Raw genomic sequence first — 20,729 nt, 5'->3', positions numbered from 1 at the left:
ATTTATTTATTTTTGGCTGAGTTGGGTCTTTGTTGCTGCATGCGTGCTTTCCCTAGTTGTGGTGAGCAAGGCCTGCTCTCCGCTGCGGTGTGTGGGCTTCTCATTGCGGTGGTTCTCTTGTTGCGGAGCACAGGCTCTAGGCGTGCAGGCTTCAGTAGTTGTGGCGCATGGGCTTAGTTGCTCCACAGCATGTGGGATCTTCCCGGACCAGGGATCGAACCCATGTCCCTTGCATTGGTAGGCATATTCTTAACCACTGCACCACCAGGGAAGCCCAAGAGTCTGTGGTTTTTTTTAAAAAAAAATTATTTATTTATTATCTTCGGCTGCATTGGGTCTCTGTTGCTGTGCATGGGGTTTCTCTAGTTGTGGCGAGCTGGGGCTACTCTTCGTTGCAGTGCATGGGCTTCTCATTGTGGTAGCTTCTCTCGTTGTGGAGCACGGGCTCTAGATGTGTGGGCTTCATTAGTTGAGGCACGTGGGCTCAGTAGTTGTGACTCACGGGCTCTAGAGCACAGGCTCAGTAGTTGTGGCACACAGGTTTAGTTGCTCCACGGCATGTGGGATCTTCCTGGCCCAGGGCTCAAACCTGTGTCCCCTGCACTGGCAGGCAGATTCTTAACCACTCTGCCACCAGGGAAGCCCCCTCGATTGAACTTCTAATTTCAAGATCAAGACTTTCCATCACTTTCAATTTGCACCTCTGCTATAAAGTTATACTCTAGAGAAAACCAACACGAGGAGCTAAATAATCTAAGCCCCTGACACTGTCCAATGAAATCCTGAAACTCAAGCCTGAGGAAATAGGACTGAAACAGATGAACTGGGAAAGCATACTTTATTTCAGTGACAAGTATTTCAGTAAAAATTAAGAGGCATGGTTGGGTTCATATGCAGTAGCTTTTAATACAACCTGGATTTGTTTCTTCCACATATATGTGTATATATAAGTAGTATAAAGTAAAACAACTAACTTTGTCTTTTTAACTTTCATCAAAGGTGCTTACACTATCTTAGTTTCATAAAAAACCATCTTTAGGGCTTCCCTGGTGGCGCAGATGGTTGAGAGTCCGCCTGCCGATGCGGGGGACACGGGTTCGTGCCCCGGTCCAGGAAGATCCCACATGCCGCGGAGCGGCTGGGCCCGTGAGCCATGGCCGCTGAGCCTGCGCGTCCGGAGCCTGTGCTCCCCAACGGGAGGGGCCACAAAAGTGAGAGGCCGGCGTACCGCAAAAACAAAAAACATCTTTAAATACGATAAACACAAATGCAAATCTGCTGACCTTATGGCTTTCCTCTAGGTGCCTGTCTGGCCTAGGATGCTGTTCTCCCTATCTGTAAACCACCTGAGATTTTGTATTTGTCACACCAGTTACCAAGTTGATAAAAGTGAGTTGGACCAGGCAGTGGAATTGCTATGTCAAGGGCAAATAAATGCCCCGCTGATACACAGGTCTGCGTTTATCAGACTTCAGTATGGCTGGAATAGAAAGTCAGCTGAGACTGTTGGTACGAGGTAACCGCTTAATGTGTTTTCAGTGGCCTTTGAAGAGGCCATGACTGTAAAGTAGGATGTGAGTATGTTCTGAACCTTAACAGTACCAGGACAACAGTGGTCGAAAGAATGAGCATTCACTACAGTAATTTTTTCATGGAATTTCAGTAGTTTTCCTTATTCTACCCATTGAATTGGCACAAGAAAACAGATATTTCCTTAGAGGTATCTTCTTCCCAAGTCCAGTCTTGCTTCAATCAATTAAAATATAGCATACAGGGCTTCCCTGGTGGCGCAGTGGTTGAGAGTCCGCCTGCCGATGCAGGGGATGCGGGTTTGCGCCCTGGTCCGGGAAGATCCCACATGCCGCGGAGCGGCTGGGCCCGTGAGCCTGCGCGTCCGGAGCCTGTGCTCCGCAACGGGAGAACCCACAACAGTGAGAGGCCCGTGTACCGCAAAAAAAAAAAAAAAAAAAAGAATACATACATATATATATATATATATATATGGCATACAAATCACCTTGATTTTTATAACCTGCCTCTTTAAAAATGGTAGTAAGAAGTATAATGTCATCTCCTTGGTTTCTGTCTACTTTGGAGCTTAATATGAATTGTGAAAAGTACAACTAAAGGACTCTAAGAATGTCAGTATAGGTATTAAGAGACTAACACAAGCAGCTACTGTTCTCTCTCAACAATGAAAGGGTACTGCCGTGCACTATTTGAAACTGAATCCAAATACTCTCCTCGTTTAGCTCAGGTACAGCTACCAGGAGAGCTAAGCATCATTTATTACCTACATTTGTTTATTCCCGGTAAGAACATTTGCAAATCACAGTGTCACATCCAGAATACCTACAGAGAAAGGTAATCTTCCAGAAAGCAAATGCTCTCCTTGGGGTAGAGTGTGGAATCCCTGGATAAGATCAATATGCAGGATTCAGAGGCTCTCTAAGATAAGCTCAAAATTTTGAAACATGTCTGCATTTAACCTTTAACCATAACACTTGACCTTAACTGAAATTAAGGTACAATATTCAAGTGTTTACCTTCCACTGTTCACATTCCAAAGGGAAGGCAGCCTCTGAAGAAGGTCTCAAAAATAAGTAAGTTTCTTCTCCCAACTCCCAACTTCTGACAAGAGTTAAACAGTCACTTCTTTGTTCTAGTTTTTAGGAATGTCCAAAAATCTTCAGCAAACTAAATCCAGTCTAGTGAATCCTAGGCCCAATAAAAATCCTAAGCAGTCTCTGAAAGCTCCTGGACAAGACAAATTGGCTGCTTTAATCATTGGTTTACTAAAGAAAAACTGGGTTATCTATTTTGTGAGCTAACAAAATTAACATAGGCAGGCATTCTCCCATAGTGAGTGTTACACTCGCAAAGGTCAGATGTGTTGTGGTTAAGTTTTCGTAGTGGTGAGCAAAGAGGTGTCCTCCTAAAATAACATAAGGTTTTTCATGAATGACATGCTAGCCTTTCTTGCCCCTTTAGATATTTAAAAAACACAAAGTAACTATTTTCTATTTAATTCCTTTGTTGAGTTGTACTCAAGTAGCTAATTCTTTGCAATATGACTCATACCCCTTTTTCCTAAACTAGGAAGGAGCTCTGGGTTACAAGTGTAGTGTACACAGTTTGGGTTGTCATTACCCAAACGAAATCAAAAGGGTTTTGTATTTTCTAGTTAAAACTATTTTTAAATAAAGTTAAATGTGAGTTGCTGACTGATACTCAAACGTAAGTAACCAGAATTAGGCGAATAATGGGTGTTTTTTTCCCCTCCTCAATACATTATACCACCCACTCCAGAAGAAATGGTCTACTTACTCACTTATTCATACAGGTAGAAGAAGAAATACTATTGTACTAGGGCTTATCTTGAATCTGTTTTTAGAGATTGGAACTAAATAAACAGATAGCTCTGCTTCATTAAAGAGAGAATCCTGTTTTGTGTGAAACTTGTGGAAGAGGCATTCCACAAGAGCCCACTCCCCCTACAAACAATGCTCAACAGATCAGTTCTGGAATTATTGGTCAGTATGCTTCATCTGACTCCCTATCTATACCAGATCCCAAATCTCTTCCCATGCCAAATGGCTTTAAAATCAAACCACACCAAACCTGAAAAAAAACAACCAAACAAAAAACTGGTCTGGGAGGTTATGAAGTCTCCTTGTGAGGGTCAACAAGATGCTAGGATAGCCAGAGCCTTGAGTTCAGAAATCTAACTTATTATACACACGTCCCAGGGTAGTCAGCAGGGCCTTCACACATTTCAGCTTTGAAGCTTAATCAAATTTCACACACAGATGAAAAGCCTATCTCTTCTCCACATGTACATTGGTTCCTCCTCTCCATTCCAATCTTCACTCCTACGCAATCCACACCTGGTTTGACAGCTAGTACAATTTCTAGCTGGAATGTGGGAAAGAGAAAAGAAATAAAAGAAACCTACCCTAAGTTACAAATATTCAGGGAACAAGATGTCCTAAAGATTCTAAACAAGAATAGGGTATATTTCTATATATAAATGCTATCAACATCAAAGACTCAATAAAAAATGCACTAATCAGAAAAGGTCCATTCCTATAAATGTTAAAAGGAATTTGGTTCATGTGTGTCAGAGAACACAAATATATACACAGTTACTTTTTCCAACCCAAATTTCTTGCCTGCTTTAGCTGGATCCTTTAAGATAACTTTAAATGATTTTGTTTCATTAATGTAGAATGAGATATGAGTTCTGATCTTGCGGCTGCAGGTACTTAACCAAACTATCAAGCTATTTACAATGATGGTTTATTTGAAACAGTTCTTCTGAGCATGAGGATTCTTTCTTGCATCAAATGAGTAAGGACTCAAAGGGGGGAGGAAAAGAAAGGTACTTGTCAGTTTGAAAGTCACAAACAATTTATCTTTCTATAATTAGATTAGGAGAAAAAAATGAAGAACCCACTGTAGCAGGAAGAAGCAAAGAGTCTTCTAGGGTCTGGCATCTGCAAGGAAATAAGAAAAAAAAAAAAAGAGTTCTTAGTTCCTATCAATGACAAAAGCATCAACTACATCTGACAATGGGCCACACAACTACAGCCCAATTAGTCTCCTGGTCTGCTGGAAGAATCTGTTGTTGCTAATGGCAGAACACCAAGTACTTTCTGACCCTTAGCTCTTTAGTATCACTAAGCACACAGAAACTTGTTAATTGAATTAAAAACATTCTATACAGAGATCAACGCACACTTGTTGTGTCAACAGTTTTCACGGGTGAGGAGAAAATCAGAATTGACCATCCAGGCAATTGACTTCTGCAGACAATTCTGGATTAATTCCAATTAACTTATATTGATCTTTTTCTCTTCTCATATACCCATCTACTCAGTAATTCAATCATATTTTTGAGCTGTTACAATGTACATCATGGTATTACCTGCTTTTGAGGCACTTACCTAGTAAAAATTGGAGTTGTTGATAAAAACACAAATGGGATAAAGCATTTAAGTGCAAGGTGAACAAACCCTTTTCAGGCATGTGCATTAAAAAAAATTCTCCACCCATTCTTAAGTTTCTTAAGGGAATAAGTCATGTCTTACATTTTTTTTGTGTGTGTATCTATCCAAAGAAGAGAGTTCTGCAACAACAGGTATTCAAAAAATGATGCTTTATTTTTATTAAGGGGATAAGAAGGTCTTTGGCTGTTAAAGGATTCTTTTTTTGTTGTTGTTAAAGGATTCTTACCTATTTTTTTTCCCTTACTCCTCACGGGTTACATAGAAAAAAAAATTATCAGTGTGTAAGGAGTTTATTAGCAAAGAGTTAAGTTCCAAAGCAGAAAAATGTTTAGTCTTCAGTGATAGAAGTTTCTCCCAGGCTTTCACTGTAGAGTAGCCATTTTTACTAGGTAACTATCCACACTCTGCGAACACAAGCATCTCATGCAGTGTGTCAGAGAAGGATTCAAAGTTCACCATTTACCCATGTCTGTGTATGCTTTCTTGACACACCCCAGTGCAGTTGTGTCTTTCCCTTCTGGGATCAAATCCAACTTTCTGGCTTCCAGATATATTCAATAATTTGATGTCAGAACCTACCAAGAAAAATGGCCAGTACCTACAAGCAACTGATAAAATATTATTGTTCATAGCTAAGGGGTGTTTGCTTTTAGAATCTCTTTTCTGCTTCTTCCCAGAAGAAACATCAGTTCTGGTACTAAAATGAACCCTAACTTGCAGAAGATCCATCTACTTCACTGTCCAGAGAAAGTAAATGGACTAGAAGGCAACGGGCCAATTACTCATTTTCTCAATAAATATTCACTGAAGGCCTACTATCTGCAAGACAGTGGGGATTATCAACCCATTCCCAGCCCAACAGTATTCCTTCTGCCAGAAGCAGTGTGGCCGAGCAGCCTCAGCCAAGACAGCATCTGAAGCATCAAACCTGGCTCTGCTATGGGTACATGGGGTGACCTCAGAGAAAGGCTTCATCTGTGAAAACTAAAAGATTTTGGACTCTTTATATAGATTTTGTGAGGTTCTGCTGAATCAAATATTCAGATAAGATCAACAGTGAGAGACTCTTAGAGACCCAAAACTTTAAAGTTCTCATTCAAAAGAGTATGAATTTTTTGATGAGTACTAAACTGTACTGCACAGGGGAAGAACCACAGAGCAGTGAAGCACAGTTGTTTGACTAATCACAGTCCATTAAAAAGGCATGATAGATCTAGAATGCAACTTTGATAAAAAAAAAAGAAAAAGGAAAGAGGCAGTGCGCACTAACATTAGGGAAAGCAACTTGGCATGTAACAGAATTCTAATTTAACTAGTAAATGCCTATTCATTAGTGTGTAAAGCCATAACAGAGGATATATACTTAAAAACACAGGCACATACAAAGCTTTAATTTGGTACCATAATCTGAAAGAAAATTGGACCCAAATTGCTTTATGTCCAGTTAAATCTTGCTACCATCTGGAAAAAAAAATAGTGAAATAAAACTGGAATACTTACTTGAGATAGATACTCAGTTACTGTGCATTTCCATCTATGGAGTAGAAATATTTCAAAATAAATACGCCATGTCAATTGAAAATCACTCCATCCCCTATTCTTACTAAACACGAATGACTTATTCCTGGGGTATATGGAATTATAATATAAAAGGAGAAGAATTTAAAATTAGCAATTGGATTCCACTCAAGAGCATGGAAAAAGGAAACAGTCCTCTACCTATCAAGCCTTATGGCATATGATTTGGTGATCTCATTTTTGGAGAAATGCAAGTATCCAAAGGGAAATGTTTTAAAGGGGATACTCTAGCCATTTAAAAATTAGCTCAAACAGTAGCAAAAACTGAAATCAAGAGAATCTGAATTTGGGGGCAACATTAGGAAAAGAAAGTTTGTATTAAATAAAAATGACAGCACCTTGGGTGTACCATATGTGGGAATTTCTTTACTAGGGTGGTATGACATGAATTTCATACCTGTTTACTCAGCATGGTCTCTGAAGCCTAGGAAAGACATCTGAATACCATTCTTATGGTGGTTCTTACGACTTATTACTTTCATTTTGTCTCTACCCATTACCTTTTAGGCCCCTGCAATCCAATTTCTAATCCTAATTCCCTATCAATATTATGGCCTGAAAATCAGGGATGATTTCCTCCTAGTCAAAATCAATAGCCTTTTTACTGGTCCCCAAATTTACCCATGGTATTCGATGTCAGTGATCACCCCATCTTGAAAATATTCTTTATGCTTCTGTGATCTTGTCCTTTCCTGCTACTAACCAGGAGTAGGGGGAAGTGAGTAAGGTGCTTGGGGTGCAAGATTTAAGGAGGCACTCACTCTCAGGGTCATGTGGGTACTAGGTGTTCAGACTGAACATGTCCTTGAATAATCAAGACCAACTGTATTTAGCACAACAAACAGAGTAAAAGCATTTTGCCTCTATTTCACTTACTGTTTTTCCATGGCAGAACATATGGCAGAGACTTGGGAACACGCATGCCTGAAGCCAGGTTACTCTTATGTTCCATAACTATGTTGCTTGCGGGGCTGCAAAAAGAAAGATGAATTTGACTATATGTATTCTTCAGGCAGGCACACACAAGACAATCAAATGTGTTTTTTGTAATTTGGGGGAAAACAACAACCTACATTCTGAAATGTAAACACATTTCCATCAAAACATTCTCACAATGAGAATGATTACCAGCTTCTCTGGAAAGCTCAGTCTTCTGTACAGGCATTAAGATGAGTCTAACCATTTTCATTTTCCAGAAATTGAGATAAACAGCAATGCCATCTACTGTTCAGTTGTATGACAGGCTCATGAACTCAACAGATAAAAGAGATAAAATGCCAAGACAACCAAACTAAAGGCAACAAATCTCACAGAACTGAGATAAAATTAAAATTGTACCAATGGAATTCATCTTTAAGTTTTTCTATCTCAGTGCATACACAGACTAAGATACATTTATTATAACTAACTGACTTCAGGAGCTAAAAAATAAAAATTGATAAGTGTTCTATTTGAGGAAAAAAATGAAGTCTAGCATCTAATTCCTTCATTTTCTAATCCAGAAGTATTCTCATTTGGGTTTGAAACATGATCTTTTTTTGCCACGCAGCTTATGGGATCTTAGTTCCCCAACCAGGGATTGAACCTGTGCCCTCGTCAGTGAAAGCACGGAGTCCTAACCACTGGACTGCCAGGGAATCTTTTAAGGTTTGAAGATCAAATAGTAATGAAAAATCTTAAGAGGTTTAAATTAGATACAAAAATCAGTGGGAAGAAGAGATGCGTTTTCTTTCCTACCCATTTGGTATTATGGATTGCCCAATCTCAAGTCAAGAACTTCTGGGCTTCCCTGGTGGCGCAGTAGTTAAAAATCCACCTGCCAATGCAGGGGACACAGGTTCAAGCCCTGGTCCAGGAAGATCCCACATGCCGCGGAGCAATCTAAGCCCGTGCACTACAGCTACGGAGCCTGAGCTCTAGAGCCCACAGGCCACAACTACTGAGCCTGCGTGCCACAACTACGGAAGCCCGCGAGCCACAACTACTGAAGCCTGCGCGCCTAGAGCCTGTGCTCTGCAACAAGAGAAGCCGTTGCAATGAGAAGCCCGTGCACCACAACGAAGAGTAGCCCCCGCTCGCTGCAACTAGAGAAAGCCTGCACACAGCAACGAAGACCCAACGCAGCCAAAAGTAATAAATAAATAAAATAAATTTATTAAAAAAATAGAACTTTTAAGATTACTTTTTCCTTAGACACTAGTTACCCAGAGTAAAAATGATACATGTGGTATAGCTGGAGAATTTTTTCAAAGCATTAAAATAATGTGAACTTAGCAAAAACTCCAACTAAGACATAAGAATGGCTGGCGCCACTGTCTCCCTTACTAGACTATAAGCTAGTATTTTTGTGTTCCCGTGGTAATTAACACAAAGCATGTGACCTTTTTATGAATCAAGGAATAAATAAGGAAAAAACCCCACCAAAACTATATCTAGACTAAATTACCACCAAGTAACATCATCAAGGAAAGAGGTCAATACATGCTTTGGTGGCTTCTATTGGTAACAGAGCACTGTGATTCTGGGAGGAAGAGGTGGGAATGAGACCCTTTCATTTACCTGTTGTTGCCACAGTAGTTGGCTTCGCCCCAGACAAATGGGGTGCTGGTCTGTTCCCACAAATCTGCCAAAGGAAGCAAAACATGGTTTGTGGTACTACTAGGTAAAACACCAATTCATGCTAGTTGAATTTGTAAGATGAGAAATAATAAACATAAGTTTAGAGAAGTAATAACTGATCAAGTACCTGGCCTAAGTGACAGAGTAGCAAGAATTTAATTGAAGGATATAAACACAAGTGACATAAATAATAATAAATGTGCCTAGTAGCAACCAAACACAGATGGTACAACACAATTTATGGAAAAAAACAGATGTAAAGAAGTGCTTTTTCCAATCAAGAGGGAGAGGCTGTTCCACGTGTCTGCACAGAGAGAAATATGTGCTTGTATTGGGGCCCAATAAAAATAACAAGTCATTCTGAACAACATGGTATGTTCATAAAAAAGGAAAATCTTCCTTCTGTCTAAAGCAAATGACTTGAGATTTTGACATTGTGAAGAAAAAGATGTAGAAGCATTTCACCTTTATCCCAGTCTTCATCGCAAGGAGGGCACCGCCATGTGCTCTCAGCCAGAGCCTCTTGTCCAAGGTTCCTGGTTTGGCTGACTGCAAGACAATAGAGATTCTGACTTAACAAGGGAACACTGCCAAGTTATTATGTTTAAAGGGGTTAGTGGCTTAAAAGGTTGCAGGGTCTTTGTTTCTGAAAAATGGATGGGATGAAAGCTAAACAGAGAGGTCTTATCCCCTTGCCAACAGAAGACAAGAAAGAGAAGCAGAAACAAAGATGTTTGCCATATTTATGGTAATAAAAGAATTTTCATTTTTAGATGAATTATTAGCAAAATGAAATCAGGTTGTTCAGAAGAGAAAGCAGTCTGACAAACACAACCTGACAACCTTTTGCTGCTAAAATAAAAATCTCAAAGGCAGAAAACCATTGTTCTTCTGAAATGATGAAAGCCAAAATCAAGGTGATAACGTAGCGTCATATAAATTTGAAGGGGCTAACCTCCAACACTGAAACATTTAGCTAGCCAGTCTTACCTACATCCTGCTCAATACAGCTTTTGTCATCACAGCTTGAGATATGATGACTGATTTCAGCCCGAGGAACCTGATGGCGAGCATTGAAGGGACAAGTAGCCAGTTTGTTTGCGATGTCAGGATGATTCTGTGAAAAAAATTAAAGGGGTCCGTCAATAAACTTGTGGCTTAACTTGGTAGGTAAACTCATAGTAGAACATTAAGAGGGAATTATTTATCACTCATATGGACCATAGAGACATTACCTCAGAATCATCAAAAGCTAAGCCTCTTTGTTATGATTATAAAGACTGACAACACAGATATTGGGGTTAAAGTGGCTTGTATGGAAGTAAGCAGTGAATTTAGGATGGGGTATTTGAAACATATCTTCACCCCGTTTACTTCTCAGGGTCACAAGATTCAGGTGGCACAGCCTGTAATGGTAGAGCTCTCTGGACATCTTTGAAAGCTGATATTCAGGACGAACAGCAACACTAAAACACACTTAGTCTGCATTGCAGTAGTGCCCCTGCTACTGCAGTACAATAGTGCAGGAAAACAGCTGTTGGAAGGGAGCTGCAGAAGAGGCAAACCCAATGATTTTTCAGATTAACACAGGAACGCTTATTTAAAGTAATGATGCCTGAAATGAGGCTCTGAACAATTTGACCTTTATTTCAGCTATTTCACTAAGGAAAAGTCCAAATGATAGAGAACTCTGCTGACCAAGTTCTTTATTTTAATGCAAAACAAGAAAACAAAACAAAATGTTTAATATCACCCAAATCCTATGGTAAGTTTACCAGCAATTAAGAAATTTATTAGGAGAAGCAAAAGATGTATCATAAATGATACTCAGAAAAGTAAAAATAATGTAAAGTGGGGAGAAGGGTGGAAAAATATAGGGGATGGAGAAAATTGTGAGGGCAGGTATCTCCATGATTTTTGTAAGGGATATCAGGCATTCGAATGCAAAGGTTTTGTAGCTGAAGATTAAGAGCATTAGAATAGGGGAGTTATGACAATGTCTTCTTACCACTTGGACCCCTTTCCCAACCTTTATCCTTGGAACATTTTTGAGAGCCTAGGGGAGGAAGTTGTGGTAGTATTTGCTAGTCCATATTGCCCAGGTTCAACCTTAAGGAATCCTTGCTCTAGAGATTAAAAGGAGCTGAGAAATAATCAACAATGGCATTATAATCATGCCTCCAGGACTGCAAGAGAAACATCCTTTGAAGAATGTTAATGCATACTTGAATTGTATGCAGGTTTAGATTAAATACTAAAATTGTTTTCCAAGCATAAATCCTGGCAGAACTTTGGCCTCTGTATCTGACATCTATATTCTAACAATCCTTTCAAACTGCCTCAATTAATATATCAGCATTAAACTAGCTTACATCAGCTAAGTCTACAAAAGGGTGACCAGAGGAAAAAAAAATCTTTGAGCTGGTTTTTTTTCCCCCAAAGATGCTTACTGTTGAAACTTGGAGAAAGTTATTTTTAGGAATGATCTTTTCTTGGGTTAACCTCTAGCTGTTCAACTTCTCTAAAATTTCTAAACAAACAAACAAAAAAATCAGAAATAAGTGTATTACAATACTCAATCCTTATCAGGACAATGAACACATCAAATTCACAAGGCAAGAGGGATTTCTCACTGCTAGCAAAAATTAGTGTTTCCTCTTTACAAAGGCTGCGAAGATTCTTGAGAAGCTGTTTATGAAGGGTGCTCTGTCACTAGTGGGGGGAAAACCAAAATAAGAAAAAACTTACATATCCAAGAAATAAACTAATTCTTTTCTATAAATATTGGTATTTAACCCAAAGCAATTCTGGCATTCAGTTAAAACATTTATGCTAAAATTATTTGATAGTTACAAAATTTGGCTTTTAAAAAGAACTCAGGAGGGCATCACAGGGCAAATTAAGAAAATAATACCCTACCTTTCTGCACTTGATAAGATGATAAGGAAACCTGCAGGCCCTGATCTGGTGGTTTTTATCATAGGGGCATTGTAACAGCTTTTCAGGGTCCAGGGTATCGACTGAAAGAGAGAAAAACAGGGTAAGTATAAAGCTTAACAGGCCCTTGTAAAACTTCAGCATCCCCGGCACACTGGATTTTTTCAACAGAATCTGTAGGAGTTCAACAAGACAGCCTAACGACGGCTTGGACTTTTTTTTTGAAAGGGTGACTAAACATCTGAAAATAAAAATGTAACTGTGAGAAGATAAAACTGCGTTATCATCGAATCTTCATTAAGTCCAGCAAAACCAGCAGTCATGGGGTGGGGTCTTGGTTCAGATTTGGTTGTACATGAATATTGTTGTTTTCATTGTTGGTTACCCTTATTATAAACAAAAAAATTAAATGAAACATTTTTTCCTTTTCTAAAAGTGCTAATTCAGTGTCATAGGACTTGCGTGGTGGCGCAGTGGTTAAGAGTCTGTCTGCCGGTGTAGAGAACACGGGTTCGAGCCCTGGTCCGGGAAGATCCCATGTGCTGCAGAGCAACTAAGCCTGTGCACCACAACTACCGAACCTGCGCTCTAGAGCCCGCGAGCCACAACTACTGAGCCTGCATGCCCAAACTACTGAAGCCCACATGCTCTAGGGCCTGTGTGCCGCAACTACTGAGCCCATGTGCTGCAATTACTGAAGCCCGTGTGCCTAGAGTCCGTGCTCCACAACGAGAAGCCACCGCAATGAGAAGCCCGCGCACCACAACAAAGAGTAGCCCCCGCTCGCCACAACTAGAGAAAGCCCACGCACAGCAACGAAGACCCAACACAGCCAAAAAGAAAAAAAAGTGCTAATTCAGGGTCATTCTTATCTCTAGCTAGTTCAACCAGAGCTTCCCAGCCAGTATGTTGAAGGTTGGAATGGACAGTGTACTGATACACTGCCGTGGGGGTCCATTGCATGTGTGTCCCCTATTCCCCAACCAGTCCTAGGGTAAGTTGAGGGTAGTTAATCCCCTACACTAGCATCCCTATTTACTAGTATGCTATGACATGAAAAGAGTTGGTAAGCATTGCTCTATATCAGTTATACGTTCTATGGAAGCTTGAGAAATATTCATTGATAGATTTCTTTTTCGTCTGTCTGCTTTAATGTACTTCTATAAGTAGTTCCTGATCTTGGTTAATCTAGTTACCTCTCAAATGAAACCAATACCTTTACCAGATCGGTGGTTTTACTTTTCATATTTTGGAACATAATGAGAGAAAGACAGAGAATTCTTTAACCTAGTGATTATCAAACTGGCCAGATAAAAAAGTAGAATAATCTGCAAAAAGAGAACCCGAAGTTATTAAGACAAATGCAGATACCTTAAAGGGGCTGCTGTGTGAAAGAAAGCCCCTAACCTATATCACGCTATTTAAAAGTACCCTTAGAAGACTATACTTTTAGGGACCATTTCAATAGTTTGAATAGAAACTAGAGAAGTTTCTCTGAACGTGTACAACTATCCTTATGTTCTGCAAAATGTCCAGGCTGAGCCCCAAATTTTAAGAAGCCTGGTTAAAGAAGGGAAATTAAATGGTTAAGCACATTCTGAATATATTATGAGGACAAGAGGCAACCTAATAAAATGCTGTTGCCACCACTGAAGGCAATAATAAAAGTGAAATAAGATAAACAATTCACATTTGATAAGAAGCTTATAAACCAGGAGACTGCTATGAAAATCAGAAGCTAGTGGGGAATTGAAACAGACAGCTTCACTGGAAGAGTGGTAAACATGGGATAAATTGCTAACCATGATCGTGATGCAAATGAGCCAGAAAGGTGACTTGAAGGACAGAATGAATAGGAACGAAAAGTCTTAAAGGACAAGCAGGCTTATTATGCCAGCCAGGCTCATCCTGACCAGCAATCTTTTCATATTTCTGAAGCTTCAGGACACCCGGGAAGAGTGTACGGATGAAATTCTTGTTAGTTTTCCTTCATTTAATCCATTCCATCACTAGCAAACGATACACCATGTCAGCAGCTGACAGAGACTGGACGTACTTTATGATTCATACACATTTTACTGCCCATACAGTGGTATTCATCAGAGTTGATAATGATAGCCTCCTACCAAAATGCTTTACTTTTTGGTCTCTGATAACTTAGGTCAGCTCTAAACTGTTTTGTGTTTTTTTTTTTTTTTTTTTTTTTTTGCGGTACGCGGGCCTCTCACTGTTGTGGCCTCTCCCGTTGCAGAGCACAGGCTCCGGACGCGCAGGCTCAGCGGCCATGGCTCACGGGCCCAGCCGCTCCGCGGCATGTGGGATCTTCCCGGACCGGGGCACGAACTCGTGTCCCCTGCATTGGCAGGCAGACTCTCAACCACTGCGCCACCAGGGAAGCCCTAAACTGGTTTTTTAGATTAAAATTTTTTAAATTTTATTTTTAATAAAAAATTTTTAATGGTAATAAGATACACATAAAATTTATCATCTTAACCATTTTAAAGTATACAGTTCAGTGGTGTTAAGTATATTCACATTGTTGTGCAACCAACCTCCAGAAATTTTCATCTTGCGAAACTGAAACTCTATACCCATTAAATAACTCCCATTTCCTCCTCCCTGTAAACCCTGGCAACCACTATTCTACTTTTTGTTTCCATGAGTTTCACTATTCTAGATACTTCATATATGTGAAATCATATGGCATTTGTCTTTTTGTGACTGATTTGTTTCACTTCCCACAATGTCCTCAAAGTTCATCCAGAGTATAGCCTGTGACAAGCTTTCCTGTACCTATTTTGCTATTTGCTTTCTTTTAACTTAACATATCTTTGAACTCCTTCTATGTCAGTATGTTAAGAAATGTTTCACTGCTGCATACGGATGTACCATAGATTCTTAATCAGTTCCCTTACGGATAGACATTTAAGTTGTTTCCAGTTTTTTACTCTTATATACAATGCTGTGACTAGCAATATAACATATACTTCTTTGTGCATTGTACAAGTATTTCCCTTGGGCAGATACCTAAGAGTGCTACACGAAGTATACACGCATTTAAAGTTGTAATGAATACTATCAAACTGCTCAGCAAAAATCTTGAGTGGCTTTCTGGGAATATAACTTAATTTGGAAAACAAAGCAGGCCCTGTGGACAACCTTCCTCCAAGAGCGTAGACTCAGATGTTCCTCACACTTGCATAGAGCCCAGAACCCATGGTGAGAAATGGAGGAAACTTCACAGAAATAAGGAACTAGACTTGACGAGAGTATCATCAGCTAAGAGGTACTGCCCAAAGACAGAAGCTGGAGATCTTCAGGAGTCTATCAGATTAACGTTAGAGTTTTAGGTCACTTTGGGAAAAAGGTCAAACATATTCTAAAGCACTGTTTCTCACTTTAACATGATTCCCGGTGCTAAATCACTTGGGGACTGTGTTAAAATACAGATTCTGATTCAGCAGGTTTGAGATGAGGCCTGAGGTTGTGCATTTCTAACCTACTTCCAGGTGATATTTTTCTTTTTTTTAAGTCTTAAAACAATGAAGCTTTATTAAGAAAGACATAGATAAAGAAATGCTATAGACTTAAAGGAGTTGTTTCTTCACAAGCCAACCTATTTATTTATTAAACTTAATCACAAAACTTAAATAAAATTGTAAACATACAGCAAAATTCACCATTTCCTTCTTTCTTTAACAAACATCTACTGATTATCACTACGTAAAAAAGTCTGTTATGTAGCAATACAGTAATTAAAAGAACCAGGTGATATTTTTCTAAGAAAAAAAAAATCACCACTGACAAAAGTAATGAATAGAGATATAAAGGGGAGATGTTGCTTTCTAATTTAATAGAGTAGTAAGCTTCCAAGAATAAATAAATATAAATCTCTCATATCTATCTCACATGGAAATCTCAGATTTTAATTAACACATTTTTAGAAAAATTAAGGGGGTGAAGGAGGAAGCCCTAAGGAAGATCAAGGAGAATCAGATCCATTATTCTCAAAGTATGGTCCTCAGATTAGCATCATCACCTGGGAACATGTTAGAAATGCAAATTCTTGGGTCCCAGACCTTCTGAATCAAAAATTTTGGGGGTGGGGTCCAGCAACCTGTGTTTTAACAAGCCTCCCAGGTGATTCTGCTGCATGCTAAAGTTTAAGAATCTCTATTGTAGATATTTAATAAAGATTGTTTCCATGTAGTTTCTACATGTTGGTGATAAAGATTCTCTCGGACTCTTCCTTGAAGGTAGAATGGGACTAAAATACCCTTTAGTTAGAACTTATAGAGATTCTGAACAAGACAGAAAGTAGGAAACAAAGGAGGCCTTGTTGACGAGTTTTATCCACTCAGATGTTCCTCAAACTTGGTCAGGGTCTAGAAACCATAGTGCTTTGTAGTAGCAAGTAGGGCACTACATATAAACAACATATAAGACTCTGGTTCTGACTCTGTCCCCAACTACCTATGTAACTTTAAGGCAAATCAATTAATCTAGGTTCTGTTTTCTCAGTTGTAAAATTCGAATGTTGAATGAAATGATTTTTCAGGTCTCTTTTGGTGCTACACTTGTATGATCCTAGGTCTCCTGGTTCCCATTTGATTTGTTGGGCCATCTAGATTCCTGGATCACTCGAGAAACAAGAATCCTCCCTAGGATTTCTTTAAGTCTAAAAACTCAGCGTACATCAACATTATGTATATCATATTATCCCACAAAATAGAAAGAAACCAGTTAGTTAATGACTATCCCTGTGTCATTAACAGGAGAAACTGAAGTCCTGAGGAATGAAAATGCTTCATTTAATAAAAATATAGTTTAACACAGGTGTCCCAACCACAGCTTTCTCAAAGCTTGATGACTTCTCATACTTCTTTATTTAAATTTCAAGTGTCGTATTTCAAATTTGGACATTTCTCTACATTACTAAAACAGTCTCTGGGGAGACATTTTCTTCTCAGCCGTCTAGTGAGAAAAGTGAATCTTTCCCAACACAGTAAAAGTCTTGTCAGACAGAAAACTACATGTAACTAATTTAACTTATTTTCTAAAAGCAAAAAGAAGTACGTACTGTAAGTTTCTTCCATGTTGGAAATGAAGGAGCCAAATCCAAGTGCTGGTGGGGGGGAAAAAAAAGCAATGGATCAGGGAATCAGAAATGAAATGTATCAAAAGTAGCCCTAAGAAGTGGAGTCAAACTTGGATTCAAAGTAGAATTGAAGTCACCCAAGTTCAATATAAAAAACCCTTATAGCACCTCCCTCCCCCTCAATAAATTTCTCCCCTTCAAGGCATTCTTTACTACTTTGAACCATTTTAACATCATTTGCCCAATTCACACTCTTGGAATAAATTCTAGGGCTCACAGTTAAGAAAAACCAAATATGACTACTAACTTAAACTGTATTCAGGCGATAAGATGTCAGTCTATGTTAAGTGCCATTACAACACCCTGTCACTGTTTACCATCTATTAGGGTTTGATGCTATTTAACATTAGAGGGGGCAAGTCAAGCCCACCAGAATACTGTTATTTAAACTTCAGGATAAACAAAGGAAAAGGGTACTATGTTAAAGCTCTCCTCTCAAGTCGTCAAAAATACAGGATGGGCAGGCTGCCAGTCTTGCTTCTCCCCCGGGGACCTGGGGATGCTGGAAGCCTGTGTCAGACCATACACTCAATCCATCCAATATGTCCAGAGACATTCTAGTTTACTACTTCTATGACTTTTCTTAAACATGATTAGGAAGTACCGTACTTTTTCCAGTGATGCTTTACCCCCCTCCCCAAATCTCCTATGCTAAAATGGATAGACTTGGTTATTTAAATCTCTCCAGTTAATACTCATTCCCTCTATGCATTGAGGCAAAACTTCTGAATGTTAGGACTCGAGAACTGTCCATTTTATAGTTGACAGTCATAAAAGAACAAGTCTGTAACAGAAATGTGGAAGATTAAAAGACAAATTTTTTTTTAGTGTCAGTCCTCTTCCACCTGAGATTCCCCCCTATTGAGCTCTGTGATTAAATAAACTTATCATTATAGAAAAGACTAAATTTATATAAAACCATCTCCATAGGAAACTTCTGAAAACTGGCTAGGTTTACATCTATTGCCTCTAGAGCCAGCTCTCCTTTGCCGCCTCATACAATTCCACACCCCTTCCCTCCATTCTATGACATAAGCAGCCTTGGAACCTATGATAGGAAATACAAGTGATCAGCTGGAACTCGTTCAGTTATTTGCTGCAGAGCTCATCTGTAAATGACAATCATCGGTGAAACTGTCATAAAAAATATTTTTCATGTCTGGATTAAGAAATTCTGACATTCCTTTTGACATGTTACACAGTTACTTTATACTTTTTCAACAACAAAAAAAGAGAATTGGAAGAAAGAATCAAGCACTATGTTCCTTGATTTTAAGTCATTTAAAGGAGCAATCAGTGCCAGTTTCATCAACTTGTAGGGAGCCACCCTATCCTTTGGGGGCAAAAAGACTAAATTACACAAGATTAAGGGCACTGGAATCTATAGCCTCATCATTCAGCCCTGTCCATCTAAGTATCTTCCGTATTAAACTGTTAACAAGTGAGTCTTTTACGTTTTTCCTAGTACTAGACATTGGTGTAATGGACAAATGACACTTAGCAGGCAAGCTTGGGGGCTGGTTGTAGCCTGAAGCAACTGGTTACACTCTTAACCGAGCTGGGGTCTCGGTAAAACCATCATTTTTCTTCCTTTAAACAAAACAGAGTCGATTTAAACAATGGGACTAAATAAGAGAAGGTGGGGAAGATGGTTAACTTAAAAGAATGGAGACACAGGAGCTAGGGAGGACCTCGAGGGGACGAAGCAGCGGCGGCACCACAGGTTGCCAAAACAGGCGCACTGAGAACCCACGAGGCCGAAAGCTCTGGGCAGAAAAGGGAAGATCCTAGAAGGTGAAGGTATCCCAGCCCACTAAAGGTGAGGTCTTTGGAGGCCCCAAGCCGGGGCCCGCGCGCCATTCCTACCTCGGCCGAGTCACACTCCCGCTCACACTCGCCTTCACCCCACACCCGCGCCCAGCAACGCTCACTTCCGGCCCCTGACGTTAGGGGGTGGGGGTGGGGCCCCCACTTCCGGTGACGGAGGCTGGACTCTGACCGAGCGAGGCGCGGGCTGTGCCGAGGGCCTCCTCGGCTCTCCCACCCCTGCCCCCCACCTCGGGCCGTCGTCCTCTGGCCCCCGGAATGACCGTGACCTTGCGTGGGTGGAACTCGCGCTGCCCCGCCGGGCTCTGGGGTGGCCATCTTAGAAAGGAGAACGAGTGCTGAGACATGGGCGCTCGAGGAGCGGCGGGACTCATTAGGGGTCCATCGATGGGTACTGGTGAGAACGAAGCCTTGTTTGTGGAAGTTGTCCAGAGAGAAAGATAATTTAGATTTTGACTGGAAGGAAGAGGAAAATTGAAAAGGAGATAAGCAGACACAACAGGCCCCTCTCCCACCCACCCCAACGCCCCAAAACGAATCACCAAGGACAGGAATCTAGTTGTCTTTGTTTAGCACGCATTGTAGGCAGAATTTCAAAATTCGAAAGTTGATAATGGTTTATCTGAGAATGCGTGGTGGGATGGATGCCCTAGTCAGATTAAAGCGAGTTTTAGAGTTGAGGAGAGAGCTCGAGGTAAAAAGGGCCAGAAAGTTATAATTTGATAGTGGAAAACGAAACATATATTGTGAGCCTTTGTTCTGGAAAATGTGATACCCAAAAAAAAAAAAAAAAAAAAGAAAAGGTGCAAGCGGTGGTTCTTGTCTCCAAGGTGCTAGGAAAATAGGCCCCAAAGTGAAAGGTTAAATGGTAGTGTAACAGATGCCAAAAAAGTTGTTGAGACTGTAAATTCATATTAGGAGGAAATCAGTGGGGCCCAGAGTCACCTGGGGAAGGCTTTGAGAAAAAGGACATGTGGCCTTTGAAGATTAGACAGAAAAAAGGAAGAGATTGACACTACAGGTAGATCTGGTAATAATAGTTTTCAAAACCAAGAAGTAAGAGATGTGATATGACAAATTTTTGTAAATCCCAAGGTAGGCAGTCTGGGAGCTCAGTCTGGGTGCTGAAATATTGGGGGTTTTAGAACATTTCAGTGGTTTCTGGAGCCTAAATATGATTTAGGAGAACTTATCCTGACAGCATGAAATTAATGTGGCTTCAGTGAAAAGGGTCGTGGGACATTTTATCTTTACATGAATAATATGTAAACATTGTTACCGGGTTTTTTGGGGGTTTTTTTGTCCGCACCACGCGGCTTGCAGGATCTTAGTTTCCTGTCCGGGGATGGAACCCAAGCACCCTGCACTGGAAACACGGAGTCTTGACCACTGGACCGCCAGGGAAGTCCTGTTTTTTGTTTAATTATCATCCCTTGGGCTGAATAGAGTGTGCTTCACAGCCTTTGGTTCATATTAAGACCCTAAAAAGAAATGTGTTGATGCAAGCAGGCTTGTTGCAGGCTACTGTTTGTTTTTTTTTTTAACAAATTTATTTATTTATTTTTGGCTGCATTGGGTCTTAATTGCTGCACGCGGGATTT

General features: G+C 40.0%; 1 protein-coding gene across 2 annotated transcripts; it reads right to left on the bottom strand.

The window, feature by feature from the left end:
* Nucleotides 1-4,282: 4,282 nt before the first annotated feature.
* On the bottom strand, nucleotides 4,283-19,232 carry GTSF1 (gametocyte specific factor 1). Of its 2 annotated transcripts, none has more exons than XM_073788553.1 (9): nucleotides 17,911-18,027; nucleotides 17,224-17,268; nucleotides 12,126-12,226; nucleotides 10,197-10,323; nucleotides 9,672-9,755; nucleotides 9,147-9,210; nucleotides 7,464-7,558; nucleotides 6,510-6,543; nucleotides 4,283-4,496 (listed from the first exon to the last, which is right to left on the bottom strand). In XM_073788553.1, exons 2-8 carry the CDS (start codon nucleotides 17,237-17,239, stop codon nucleotides 6,527-6,529), a joined length of 504 nt encoding a protein of 167 aa, XP_073644654.1. In that variant the 5' UTR covers nucleotides 17,240-17,268; nucleotides 17,911-18,027; the 3' UTR covers nucleotides 4,283-4,496; nucleotides 6,510-6,526. The 2 variants fall into 2 exon arrangements, with proteins under 2 accessions (XP_073644654.1, XP_004316563.1); XM_004316515.4 differs by lacking the exon at nucleotides 17,911-18,027 and adding an exon at nucleotides 19,168-19,232 and having other exon boundaries at nucleotides 4,284-4,496.
* Between the last annotated feature and the right edge of the window lie 1,497 nt (nucleotides 19,233-20,729).

Source organism: Tursiops truncatus, chromosome 11 (genome assembly GCF_011762595.2).
Source record: "Tursiops truncatus isolate mTurTru1 chromosome 11, mTurTru1.mat.Y, whole genome shotgun sequence".
In the NCBI taxonomy this organism is placed as follows: domain Eukaryota; kingdom Metazoa; phylum Chordata; class Mammalia; order Artiodactyla; family Delphinidae; genus Tursiops; species Tursiops truncatus.
The sequence above is the reverse complement of the archived record's forward strand: the minus strand, read 5'-3'. Positions and strand labels throughout refer to the sequence as shown.

Excerpts from the sequence above, each read along its gene's own strand:
- GTSF1 (XM_004316515.4), bottom strand. Across the intron at positions 9,756-10,196 it reads CTGTATTGAGCAGGATGTAG|TCAGCCAAACCAGGAACCTT; the intron begins GTAAGACTGGCT and ends ATTGTCTTGCAG. Across the intron at positions 7,559-9,146 it reads AACTACTGTGGCAACAACAG|CCCCGCAAGCAACATAGTTA; the intron begins GTAAATGAAAGG and ends TTCTTTTTGCAG.